This window comes from Microtus pennsylvanicus, chromosome 11 (assembly GCF_037038515.1).
Source record: "Microtus pennsylvanicus isolate mMicPen1 chromosome 11, mMicPen1.hap1, whole genome shotgun sequence".
Taxonomy (NCBI): Eukaryota; Metazoa; Chordata; class Mammalia; order Rodentia; family Cricetidae; genus Microtus; species Microtus pennsylvanicus.
Window position 1 is genome coordinate 85,316,682 of NC_134589.1, and position 13,766 is coordinate 85,330,447.

At 44.6% G+C, this 13,766-nt stretch overlaps 1 protein-coding gene across 1 annotated transcript in view; it reads left to right on the forward strand.

The window, feature by feature from the left end:
- Positions 1-5,821: 5,821 nt before the first annotated feature.
- The window catches only part of Dock2 (dedicator of cytokinesis 2), a 400,319-nt gene continuing 392,374 nt past the window's right edge, over positions 5,822-13,766 (forward strand). Inside the window, exon 1 of the mRNA XM_075941339.1 lies at positions 5,822-5,934. Within this exon, the coding sequence (XP_075797454.1) occupies positions 5,892-5,934 (43 nt within the window). The 5' untranslated portion in view covers positions 5,822-5,891. The remainder of the gene's footprint in view (positions 5,935-13,766) is intronic.

Sequence of the window (13,766 nt, forward strand, 5' to 3'; positions counted from 1 at the left end):
CATTGATTCTTTGTATTGCTTTCTTTGTTTTTATTTTGTTGATTTCAGCTCTCAATTTGATTATTTCCTGCCATCTAGTCTTCCTGGGTGAGTTTTCTTCTTTTTGTTCTAGAGTTTTCAGGTGTTCTGTTAACTCACAAGTGTGGGAGTTTTCCAGCTTTTTTTAAATGTAGGCATTTAGTGCTATGAACTTTGCTCTTAACACTGCTTTCATTGTGTCCCATAAATTTGGGTATGTTGTGTAGTCATTTTCATTGAATTTTAGGAAGTCTTTCATTTCTTCTTTTATTTCTTCCTTGACCCATTGATGATTCATGTGAACATTGCTTGATTTCCATGTGTTTGTGCGCTTTCTAAATTAGTGTTGCTGTTGAATTCTTATTTTAAGCCATGGTGATCTGAAAAGATACATGGTGTTATTCCATTTTTTTGGTATCTGTTGAGGTTTGCTTTGTTACCCTAGTATATGGTCAGTTTTTGAGAAAGTTCCATGAGGTTATAAGAAGAAGGTATATTCTTTTATGTTTGGAAGGGATGTTCTGTAGATGTCTGTTAAGTCCATTTGAGTCATAACATCTGTTAGTTCCATTATTTCTCTATTAATTTTCTGTCTGACAGACCTGTTCAGTGGTGAGAGTGGTGTGTTGAAGTCTCCCACTATTAGTGTGTGTGGTTTAATGTGTGGTTTAAGCTTTAGAAGTGTTTCTTTTACATATGAAGGTGCGCCCTTGTATTTGGGGCATAAATGTTCAGTATTGAGATTTCTTCTTCATAGATTTTTCCTGTGACTAATATGAACTGTCCTTCTTTGTCTCTTTTAACTGATTTTAGTTTGAAGCCTATTTTGTTAGCTATTAGGATAGTTACACCAGCTTGTTTCTTAGGTCTATTTGATTGAAAAATTTTTTCCCCAGAGTAATCTGATGAGGTTGAGGTGTGTTTATTGGATGCAGCAGAAGAAGGGATTCAATTTTCACATCCATCTGTAGCCTGTGTCTTTTTATAGGTGAGTTGAGTCCATTCATATTAAGGGATATTAATGATCAGTGATTGTTAGTTCCTGTTATTTTAGTTTTTGTTGGTGGTGATGTTATTGTGTGTGTTTTCCCCATTTTTGGGATTTGCTGCTGTGAGATCACCTATTGTCTGTGTTTTTGTGGATGTAGTCAACTTCCTTGGCTTGAAGTTTTGCTTCTAGTGCTTTGTGTAGGGCTGGGTTTGTGGCTAGGTATTGGTCAAATCTGGTTCTGTCATGGAATATCTTGATTTGTCCGTCTATGGTGATTGAAAGTTTTGCTGGGCATAGTAGTCTGGGTTTAGCATCTGTGGTCTCTTCATGTCTGTATAATGCTTGACCAGGACCTTTTCACTTTCATTGTTTCCATTGAGAAGTCAGGTATAATTCTGATAGGTCTGCCACTATATGTTACTTAGCCTTTTTCCTTTGCAGTTCTTAATATTCTTTCTTTATTTTGTATGTTTAGTGTTTTGATTATTATATGGTAAGGGGACTTTTTTTGATCCAGTTTATTTGGTATTCTATAAGCTTCTTGTATCTTCATATGCATATCTTTCTTTAGGTTGGGAAAGTTTTCTTCTATAATTCTGTTGAATATCTTTTCTGTGCTTTTGAGTTGGTCTTCTTCATCTATTCCTATTATTCTTAGGTTTGGTCTTTTCATGGTGTTCCATATTTCCTGGATATTTTGTGTTAAGCTTTTGTTAGATTTAATGTTTTCCTTGACAATAGTCTATTTCCTCTATTGTATCTTCAGAGCTTGAGTTCTTTTCCATCTCTTGTATTCTGCTGCTTATGCTTGCATTTGTGGTTTCTGATCATTTTCTCATAATTTCCATTTCTGTAATTCCCTCACTTTGTGTTTTCTTTACTGTCTCTATTTTGATTTTCAAGTCTTGAATTGTTTCTTTTATCTGTTTGATTGCTTTTTTCTTGATTTTCTTTAAGGAATTTGTTGATTTTTTTCTATCAACAAATTTTTGTCTATCTTTTCCTCCATTTCTTTGAGGGAATTTTCATTTCCTCTTTAAGGGCCTCAAACATTCTCCTAAATTTATTTTTTAGGTCATTTTCTTCTCTTTCATCTATATTTGGTCATTCAAGTTTTGTTGTTGTAGGGCCACTAGTTTTTTTGGTGTTGTGTTACCCTTTGCGATGTTGAGTGTGCTCTTACCTTGACTACCCATCATTTCCTCTGATTGGTGTAATTGGGGCTGTGTCTCTGGTGATCAATCTTCCAGGTGCCAGTGGATCCAAGGCTCAGATAGTTGCTCCTTGTGGGGCAGTCAGGGCCTTGGTTCCAGTCACCGTGGAGGCCACTCAGTGTTCCTAAAGGTGGCTTTGCAATCCCTGGGGTCATTTGGGCCTGCTCCCATGTACGTGTTTGCTTGGGGCTGCTGCCACTGAGGTCATTCATCGCCTTGGGTCTGCTCCAGCAGAGTTTGCTGACTCAGGCCTGCTCTGATAGAGGTAGCTGATTCTGTAGAGGTCTCTAGCTCAGGACCTGCTCCCTCAGCAGTGGCTTCCTTGGACCTGCTCCAATGGAGGCTGTTGCCTCAGGCCTGCTCCAGCAGAGGTAATTGGCTCAAGACTTCTCCTGTGGAAGTTGCTGCCTCGGGCCTGCTCAGACCTTCTCTGGCAGAGGTTACTGGCTCAGGCATCCTGTATATGTTCCTGGCTTGGGCCCGGTCCTGCAGAGGTCTCTGGCTTGGCCCTGTTCACTCAGTGGTTGTTCCTTTGTACCTGCTCCTGTGGAAGTCGCTGCCTCGGGCCTACTATGGCAGAGGTGGTTGTTTCAGGCCTGCTCTGGAAGATGGGGCAAAATGTTTTTTAAATGCATTTAAGGCCTGGAGAAATGACTCAGTGATTAAGATAGTGGTTCTCAACCTGTGGGTCACAACCCTTTCATAGGGTCACCTAAGACCATCAGAAAACACAGATATTTACACTGAATTGTAACAGTAGCAAAATTACAATTATCAGATAGCAACAAAAATTATCTTGTGTGTGTAGTCACCACAACATGAGGAACTGTGTTAAAAGGCTGCAGCATTAGGGAAGTTAAGAACCACTAGGTTAACAGTGCCAGCTGCTCTTCCAGAGGACCCAGGTTCAGTTCCCAGCAATCACATGGCAGCTCACAACCACTCTAACCCCATTTCCAAGGGAACTGATGCCCTCTCCTGGTCCTCACAGGCACTGTGTGTGTGTGTGTAAACGGACATACGTGCTGACAAAATACCAGAACACATAAAATAAACTTTGAAAAAGAATAGCAGTTAATGGTGTAGAATAACACATAGGTATGGTCTTCTCCAACCCTTTCTCCTACATTCACTTCTGGATATTGACTGTTTCTGTAATATAGAATTACATGCTTGTGATTATATAAGTACTTTCACAGTACCCTGCACGTGCCTGCAAAGACGAAATATTTACTATCTAGGCTACTTCAGAAAATGTTTGCCAAGCCCATTCATTGGGCTTAAAAGGAGATGATTTTCAATAATCCAGGTGAGCCTGATGCAATCAGTTCGCAGGCTTTAAGGGCAAGGCTGGGGGTCCTTGATAAAGATGGAATTGTTATCTCTCACTTCTGCTTGCATTTTCAGCCTGTCCCACAGAATTAGATAGAAATTTCAGTTTCTGAAAGTCAGCGGGAGATATCAAGGGGATAATGTAAGTACTTTATGAGAGAAAGGCATCTTCCACAATCTGAACTACATATATTTATCTGTGCATATGTGTGTGTGTGTGTGTGTGTGTGTGTGTGTGTATTTTGTGGTGGCTGTTTGGATAAGGATGGTTCCCATAAGCTTGTATATTAGAATGCTTGGTCCCCAGTTGACGGAACTGTTTGTAGCCTGGTTGGAGGAAGTATGTCAGTAGGGATGGGCTTTAAGATTTCAAAAGCCCATTCTAGTCTCAGTTAGCTCTCCTGCTTCATGCTTGTGGATCAGATGTAAGTTGTGATCAGATGTGGATCTCAACTATTGCTCCAGTCCTATGTCTGCCTGGTTGTTTCCACACTCCCCACCAAGAGGGTCATGAACTCTACTACCTTTTTTTTTTAATTGCCTTGGTCATGATGTCTTATCACAGCAACAAAGCAGTTACTAATATATGAGTATTACACTCTATCTATCATCTATCTATCTATCTATCTATCTATCTATCTATCTATCTATCTATCTATCTATCTATCTCTCCTAGCTTTGGTCTTCTGGCAAAGGCCTGATCCCACTGCTAACTGTGAATGATGCTCCTGGGGAACGTGGTCCTCCGTGTCTAATAGCCCTTCCTAGGCTCAGTGGAGCCATTGTGACCATTCCCAAGGGACCCTCAAGATTTGGCCTGTTGACAAGGGACTGTGGGGAGTCATTAGCCACTCTTTTCTGTACTCCCTGGCAGCTGCATGCAATTTTGTCCCAGGTGTACATAGTCTCATAGGCTGAGAGTCGATAGAAGAGTAGGTAGTATGTGATGGTTTAACCTATGCAGCTATAGGAAGTGATCATCCATGCTGGGGTGAGACATTTTAGTGGTGCGGCTGTTTGGGGGGTCACCCACGCTCCTATAAAATAACCCCTCAGCCATGCTTTCATAAGCAAGCCCAACAAACTTTGGTTTGTCAATCTAGACTTGAGAGGAATCATTACGACCTCCACCTAAGCTGTGCTCCCAGGAAACTGAAAAGTCAATACATTAAAATGAAAGGAAATTGGTATTTTTTTAAATATGAAAAGACATTTCAAGAGTTTTATTTATTAATCTTGTGTTCAGTCTATAGAAAATAAGTTGAAATAACTTTACAATACTATAGGTATATTTGTGATACTGTTTTTTTTAGCTTCTATTACTCTTAGTTTAAAAGATTAGATAGTATTCAGTATCAAAATCAGTTTCTTGGAATATTAGATGACTGTTACCATCTCTTCCCATTTAGCTATCACAAAAATACCAATTTCCATCAGGGCCTTACCTATCTGATGGAAATTGGTATTTTTGTGATAGCTATCTGTCAGAGGCGATATTGCCTAGTCTTTCCAAATGTCTTTGGAGTACGACAGAAAAGGGGTTATGGGAAATGATAATGAAGAAAGAAAATTCAAGCAGATTTAGATCACTGTTACCGGATTCCTGAGAGAGATTTTCCTTTTCAGATAGAGTCTATTCCAGGAGCAAAATTCAGATTTTGTCGGGGAATGTCTGTCTGAGCCACCCTCCCTATGTCTTCCCCGGTTTGCTCTTGCTGGTGACAGGGGTGCTCTTGACCTTCCGGCACCGTGAGCTCGTGGTGTGCTGCTTAAGTACTGTCAGAGGGCAATTTCCTGAGCTTTCGTCAGATTCTCCCCTGAATCCATGGTGCAGAAAGGATGCTAACTAAAGTGACTTCTCCATCTCTAGTGTGTCACCCGCTGTGACACGGTCTTCTCCAGTCCTCACAAAAAAGCATGAGGGGTACCCACTCATGTCCCGTCCTCCAGATGAAAAGCCGAATCACGGAGAAATGAAGATCAGCCCACCGAGCGCATGCTTAGTCATTAATGGGGTTGAGCAGTCAGGAGAACCCCGCTCTTGTTGTCTGGGTTGGCTTTAAGCACCTGTCAGGCTTGCAGTCACTTACCTGGGGAAGAGACAAATTGAGGGTGGGCTCCAAGTTTTGTGGTCAACCTTCTAGACCTTAGCAAATTTGTGTGTCCCCGCTGGAGAAGAAGGGGGAGGAGGCAGTGAGAACCCAGAGGAGGGGAAGGCGGACCTTGAGAGAGAGAGTTTAAAAAGAGGAAGGAAGTGGGGCCCTGTAAGGAGCCTAGCCACCCCCAGACAGCTACTTCACTAGAGAACAGAAGGTTCTCAAGGCTCCGGTCTAGCCATGGCCCCTTGGCGCAAAACTGACAAGGAGCGGCACGGTGTGGGTAGGTGTGGGCACCGGGTCTGCAGTGCAGAGGAGGGCAGGTGGCTGGAGGGCCTCTCTCTGGTCGATGTGATGGCTCGCTCGTGCAGCATGGGTGAGGGCAGGGCATGCTGTGCAAACTTAGGTCTGGGACTCAGAGCTTTTCTCCGGCTGCTGCAGCCATTAGACTGAAGGAGAAAACGGGGACGCGGAGAAAGTGTATCCTTGCCCCCGCCAGCTCTCCGGCATCCTCCAAATGAGGTGTCGTCATTATTTTGATATGCAGCCCCGTGTGCCAGGCTTTACATTGCATAGAGCATGCTCCGTCTCTCTCCACCTGCCTATCTTGAAGCCATCACGGCTTCCTCCACCATCTCCAAAGCCACACCATCTGCTGGTTTGCTCTCCCCGTTTCTCTGAACCAGGTGACCCTGATCGGCTCCAATATCCCAGGCATCCGTTTTGGAGAGGAACTGAAGCCCGTGGGTCCTCCGCTAGCCCCGGGGAGCCTTTGAGAGAATGGTTCCTGTCAGATTATCTGAGATTCGCTGAGAAAAGAGCCTCATCAGCCATCTAAACTCCCAGAGGCCTCTGCTTCAAACTGGGCGCGGAAGTGGTGGCTGGGGGAAGGGAGGTGTCAGGTACTGTGACTCTAAGTGGCATCTGTGATGCAATCCTCGCAAACTCTAAGTGAGAATTTGAAAGTTATTTGGGGGATTTCCACACTGCTAGATTGCAGACACCAACCCAAGAGAGGCCTGAGGCAACTCAGAAGTGGGAATGAGAGATGCAGGTGTATGTGTGTGTGTGTGTGTGTGTGTGTGTGTGTGCGTGTGTGTGTGTGTGTGTGTGTGTGTGTTTTCCTGAGCTACTTTGTGGGTGCTCAGATCTATCCATCCAGCACTTTGACACTTTGAAGCACTTTAAGATGAAAGGTTTCTACCAGAGAACAGACAAATCATATCCGCAAGGGGTCTCAGGTTCTCCATCTCTAATGGGAAGTTTGAACTAGACTCAATAAGGGCCACTTTAAAACGCCAAAGCTTCTCCAACTCCGCCCTTCTCAGCAGGAGGTACCCTGCTAGCAATCTAAACGTGAACAGAGGAGAGGCAATAAAATGTGCAGGAGGTGTAGGTGGTTGAACCCTTGTGCCCCAGGGGATGAAAGCTGGCCCGGAGTAGTAGATCCAGAAAGGAAGGGCTCTCAGCATCTGCTGTGTGAAAAGGCAATGGTTCGGGGCAAGGCAAATGGAAGCCGCATCTAAATTAGATTCCTGTTTTCTCACTCTACCACCAGGTAGAAACACTTTCCTATTTCATAGCATCTCACTGTGAAGGACACTAGTGTATTATTAGTTCCACTTTACAGGTGAAGACCCCGAGTTCATGTAACTTGGTGATAATGAGGCTGACTGTTAAATTCCACTGCCTCCAGACCTTCTTAGGCTTTAAGTACTATAGGCGTAAGAATGAGTTAGGGCCTCACACTTAGGGGCTTCATTTTAATTTATTTGGCTCTTCACAGTGCTTGCTGCAGATATAGCTCTTTTCCAAGATAAAATAGACCAGGACTTTAGCTTTTAAGTTTTAAGGAGACACAGTTAAGTCCATAAGAGATCATGTGTGATCTCTGTCATGGCAGCCAGAGTGAGTATCTGAAGTAGGCCCCTTAGGCAAATTTGTATGGCATTTCACTTATGCTCCTAGGGAGGGGAAGAAAATCTCCTTTCTCTCCCTTTCTTGGCTAGTGCCCTGTAAATTACATAAAGGACAGATTAAGAAGAAAAAAAATGAGCAGAAGGTGATTAGCATCCACATCATATTAATGCAGGGAGCGCCCAGGAAAGAGCAGCTCAGGGTTGCTTTGAACTTGCCCTAACGTGGCAGGTCAACAAGGGGAAAGTAGAGTCTCAGAGAAGGGCCGGAATAAAAGGAATGAGTGTGGGCTTCCAATGGATAGGGGCTCACTCTGTGAAGCCCATCTTGGAGCTAACCTTCTATGGTTGCCATAGCCACCAAAGGCCACTGTGGGCAAGCATTTATGTCTGATGTGTTTTCAGAACTGCCTGGTTCTTATCAGATAAAGGATGGTCCTCCAAAGCTTCTCTTTGCAGCTCTCCAGTCTCACTTTCTTCCAGCTTAAAATAATCAAACTAAAGTGGCCTAGTTGGGGGTGGCATCTTTTGATTCCGTAAAGGTGAGATGTTTGTTCTTACCGCTTGTCTCCAGATTGGGGTTTTGAACCCCCTGAGGGGCGAGGAGTGATCTTCCCTGAGCCTCCTTTGCAGATGCTGGCGATGGCTGGCATTTGGGGTATTCCTTGGCTTGCCAGTCCATCGCCTCCACCTTCACCTGGTATTCCCCTTTGTCAGTATATCCCCATCTCTTCCGTTTAAAGGAGCACGCTGAGTCCTCTTAGGTTCGGGGAAGCCCTAATGACCTATTTTAACTTGATTATTTCTGGAAAGACCATTTAGTGACATGAATTCACATTCTAGGGTATGGGGAATTAGGACACTAAGGTCACTCTGTTTTAAAGGGCAGGGACAAGATTCAAATCATATCAGGCTCTGCGGAGCAGAGAAGGGATTCTATCTCATATCCCAGTGGGAAAGATATGGAAGGGTTCTTGTCTACTTCCTAGTTCAGGGGTGTGAAGACCCTTGTAGTCCAGAATTGATGTGGGATTCCTCTATGTGTGCTGTGAATGCCATTGGTTAATAAAGAAGCTGCTTTGGGCTTGTGATAGGGTAGAGCAGAGCAAGGTGGGGGAGGGGGGACTAAACTGAATGCTGGGAGAAAGAAGGTGGAGTGAGAGAGAAGCCATGGAGCCACCAGAGGAGAGAGATGCGAGCTGTCAGCCAAAACCTTGCCAGTAGGCCACGAGCCTCATGATAAACTATTAAATAATGGAAATGGGTTAATTCTAGATGTAAAAGCTAGCTAGCAATATGCTTAAGTGATTTGCCATAAGGTAATTTAAATAATATAGTTTCTATGGGGATATTTCGGGAGTCTGGGTGGCCAGGAAACGAACAAGCAGCCTCATTTGACATAGAACCTTGGTCAGGGCTGTTTTGTTTTCTTTTTCTTTTTTTGTCTGTACCATGGGTTGTTATAATGAAGGACAATATTCATCCCAATAGGTCATTTTAGATATGTGTGGCGTGCGAGCAAGTGAGACATTTTAAGGCTCAAGAAAATAACCTAGAAATTCAGGAAGTATGAGCAGTCAGGCCTCCCAAAGGTCATGAACTGGAGAAGTCCTAAAAACATATGCCTTCTCTCCTGACTTTCCAGCCTCTCTAAATACCTCATCTCTGTTCTCCAGGTTATCCTTGTCACCCCCTCTGATTCCATCACTCTCTCTTAACACCCCTGCCTGCAATCTGTATGAATTTGTGTTTCATGCAGCCACTGAATCTTCTGTGTCCCCAGAGGGAAGATCCAGAATGGTGGCCTGTTTCATCTTTTCAAAACGACAACCTGTAAAGCAGGCCATGGTTTTGAGAGGGAGCAAGGGTGTTGGTTTGTGGGGGGATTGGAGAGGAAAGGGAAAACAATGTAATTATAGTTTCTTTTAAAAATATTTTTAAAAAAACAAAAACAAATCTTATACTATCACAAGAAATGGTTGTTATCTTGAAGTCTACATTACAGAAACAAAACCCCTTTTATAAAATAAACCGAAACAGCAAAATAATGTAATTGCTTCTTAATAAATATTTAGATTTCGAGTTTTAAATCGGCCACCCAAGTCACTGTCAACCGAAGGACAGACTCGACTCCCCTCAGGGTGCTGTCCCTGCATGGTTCAATTTGTTATGACTCTAGTTAAGTCATATGACTAGATGCTACTATTCTAGTTACTATGTTACATATGGACTAGTTACATATGTTACTCTTCTAGCTAGAGGTACGTGGAGGGGAGAATGCTATCTGCATAGGAGGCAAGCATGTAACCTGCTTCACTAACAGCTAGAGCCAAATCGCCTTCAGAGGACCCAGTTCTACCACTCTCGTTGTCAAGGCAACAGGAAACTCTTATTTACCCACTTGCTCACTCACTCGTTCCTTCTTCACTTATTTCCGGTATATTTGTTTGATATTTCCCAGGTCCCAGGCATCGTGTTAGTCACCGAGGCTATTAGAATTAACCCTAAATGGTCCCTGCCCTTTAGGAACTTACAGTCTGGTAACAAAGACAAAGGAAGTTTGTGGGTCAATCAGCAAGCTTACAGTTAGAAATTGTGTTGTGCCCTGTTGAGATAAATGAATACTTGTCCATAGATGGATACATTGTGGAGAAGAGTTTTAGCATGGATCAGCTGAGCAGATCTCCAAACACTGGGAATAGAATTCTAGGAGATGCTTGGGGGCATCTTGGGAAAAGAGGTTAACCCTTATCTTGGAACTGGTCTCCAAATATTCATCTGATGCAAGAGAAACACACAGATTGAAAATGCAGTTCTTTTCCAATGCTCTGGTGGCTGCCTCCTCCTTTGCAAAATTCCAGACACTCGAGGTCATTTAGACACACCCTTTGGGTTGGCTGATTTGGTCCATGTAAGGAGATTGCCCTACTACTTGGATATACAGGAGCCTCATGAGTCAATATCCAGCTTGGCTCCAACCACCGAGTCTAGGTTTGAAGGAGCATTGGAGAAGGGTGCATTTTCCAAACTCAGCCTTCTTTTGAGTTCAACATCCTTATGGTTTTGCTGTATTTTGAGACAGGAAGTGTAGTGCCGCAATGTCCTACTCATTTCTGGATGTCTGGGTTTGCTGCTGCTTTTAAAGCTTGCAGTCCTTTAATCATCAATCACACATGGGCACCGTGGTCTGCATTTTGCAGCACATACTGAGCAAATGGGGGATGACGTTGTTTTTGTTGCCACCCAACTCCAGCAGGATCTGTGCAGAGATGCCCCAAATGTTCCCTCTAATAGGGACTTGCTCCTGTCCCCCTTCTTGTCATTGGTATGAATTGAGCAGCAGTCAGGCTGAGTCAGTGAGCTGCTGAAGACATATTGTATTTTGCTCTCAGAGAACATCCTTTGTCTCCCTGCCCCAGCAAGGATGCTGCAGGCTCCTGCACTGGCTTCAGTGACAGAAACGAGGCCTGGAGGAGTGGGATGCAACTGTCACAAGGATGGATACTGTTGTAGATTTCTCTCCAGCAACTGATGAGAGAATTCAGAGTTCTGATAACACATGGTCCTTAGGCCAAGGGCTACTATGGCAGAAAGAGGGTGACACGTGGTGGGGCAGACCCTGAGACACCCTGACAGGCAGGATCAGTGACTGCAGGGTGACAACACCCGTTCCAGCTGAGTGCTGAGGTTTTTCCTGGTGTCTGTTACTTTCCTGTTGCTCTGAAGAGACACTGTGACCAAGGTGACTTACAAAATAACGAATTCAATTTGGGGCTCATGGTTCCAGAGGGTTAGACTTCGTGAATGTGGCAGCAGGCATGCTGTCGTGGCGCTGGAGCAGGAGCTAAGAGCTTACACAGAGAGAAAGCTTTCTGAGATTGGTGTGTGCTTTTGAAATCTCAAAGTCCACCCCCAGTGATATGTCCCTTCCAACAGGGCCTTACTTCCTAAACCTTCCCAAATAGTTCTACCAGCTGGGTACCAAGCATTCAAACATATGAGCCCCTGGGGTCCGTTTTCATTCAAACCAGCACACCCAGCAAGTGAGATTTGTGTGTGTGTGTGTGTGTGTGTGTGTGTGTGTGTGTGTGCTGACTTCACTGGCTGCAGCGGTAAGGGAACTTCCTAAGGGAAGAATATTCTGGTTGGAAAGCAAATGCAATGCAAATAATGTCTCAAGGAGGAAGTCGCTTTGATGTGTAGGAGGCCAGGGTGACCGGATCAGAGGTGGAAGTGTAAGGACGGATTCTGTGGGAGGTGGTCGTAGGGAGTGATGACTTGTGGGTATCACGGGGATTTTATAGCTGATGGACAGGTCGGGTGAGGTATTTTGGGGGTTGGAGCAGAAGAGAAAAATGCCACATCTTACACTTGGGCTGACGGTGTCATGGAATGTGACAAGAAGGGAGTTAAGTGTCATAGCAGAGAGGTTGCTGAAACAGCTGCTGCAGGGACCTAGATGTGAGGTGGCAGTGGCTATAGGTGTGTTGACATGGGCCTCACTGCTGGACATATGTAGTGTAGGTGGAGCAAGGGGGTTTTCCTCATGGGTTAGACACGGGTACGAGAGACAAAGAGAAGTCCAGGATGGTCCTAAGGCTTCCAGCATAGACAACTGGAAGTGCCACAACAGCGTGTGGGGTTTCTCTACTCATTCTGGATCTACGTTGTCACCAGCCTCCTTATAGATGGCAACTTGCCTCACGCGTTCACAGCCTGGTGGGTATAGAAGGGCATGTGTGACTGTGTCCGAACCTCACCGGTACCCAGGAGGAGGAGGATGTGTTTTACCTTCACAGGTGAGGAAAATGAGGTGGAGAAAGGTTGCCAGCTCATTTTAGATTCTTTTGAAATCACACCTGCGCTGTGGTCCACTTTCTTTCGCCGTCACAGAACACCACAGACTGGGTAATTATTTAAGAATAGATGTTGATTTAGCTTGTGTATTGGAGGCTGGGAAGTTTGATAACTTACATGGTCAGCTTCTCAGTATCTACTGAGGGTTCTTGCTGCTATTAACATGGTGGAGGGTGAGCATCTGGACTAACTCAATTCTTCCTTCTTTTGTGTAACTCAGGCCTTCTTTGGCTTTACCCTTACCATGTCATCTAATCCTAAAACAAGAATTTGGGGTTTACAGTGCCAACCCATGGGCATTTGGGGGCCACATTGTCTATGAATTAGGGAAATATACATTGCCTTTCCAGTAGATCCACTCAGAGGGCAGCCGCTCCTTTGGGGATTCATTCTGAGTCCATCCAGCCCAAGAGTAATAGGAAAATGGGAGGGCAAGAATCTAATTATTTAACCGTGGTTTTCCTTGAGAACCCAGCAGAAGCTGCTGGTCCCTCTTTCCAGAGAGCATGTAGGTGTGTAGTCTGTTATAATTCATCCACTCCCATTACTGGAAGCTAGTTAAGGCTCCCGAGAAAGCATAGTCAGTACCCACTCTATAAAGTGCCCCAGTGGATACAGTCAAGGCTCTATTCAGATCAGTTCAGTTCTATGAGTCCCTGTTGGGAATGAATAGTGGATACAGCATTCCCTGCCGTTGGGGACGACAGTTCAGTAGCAGATCTCTGCACGAGGCAGCAAATAGTGTCCCAGTCACTCTCAATCTCCCGTTTCTCAGGTTGGGGCAGGTGGACCCCTTGCTTTGCATTACCGTGACTCCTGTTACGGCGCCCATCACATCCCGTTGCAGTCTTTCATTGAGTTGTTTGGGACCTTTCATAGAATATGAGTCCAACAAGGCAAGACTGACCCTCTCTCTGGTGTAGCTGTGTAAGACGCTTCTTTAGGTGTCGATTGGATGGATGTGTGGGAGGATGAGTAGATGGATGGGTATATAGATGGACAGATAAGTGGATGGATGGGTAAATGAATGCATAGATGAGGTTGGGACCAGGGAGGTAGAATTCGAAGTTTTCCCATTTCTGGGTCTTATAATGTTCAGGTGGATGGTTACCCATCTTCCCTCCATCTTTTCACCCCATCCCTTTCCTTGCAAGAGGCTATGTCCTTCTAGAGCACTGCAGCTCTTGAACTCCTTTTTGATGCTGAGCCCTTGCGATTGGCCACTGGACCAAGCCCGCTTGTTTACACCCTGGAGTTCCATCAAGATGGCCCTGCAGTGTCGCTACACATCAAGCTGTCTTCCCCACCTCCCTGTCCTCCATACCCCTCCTCCCACTCTTCT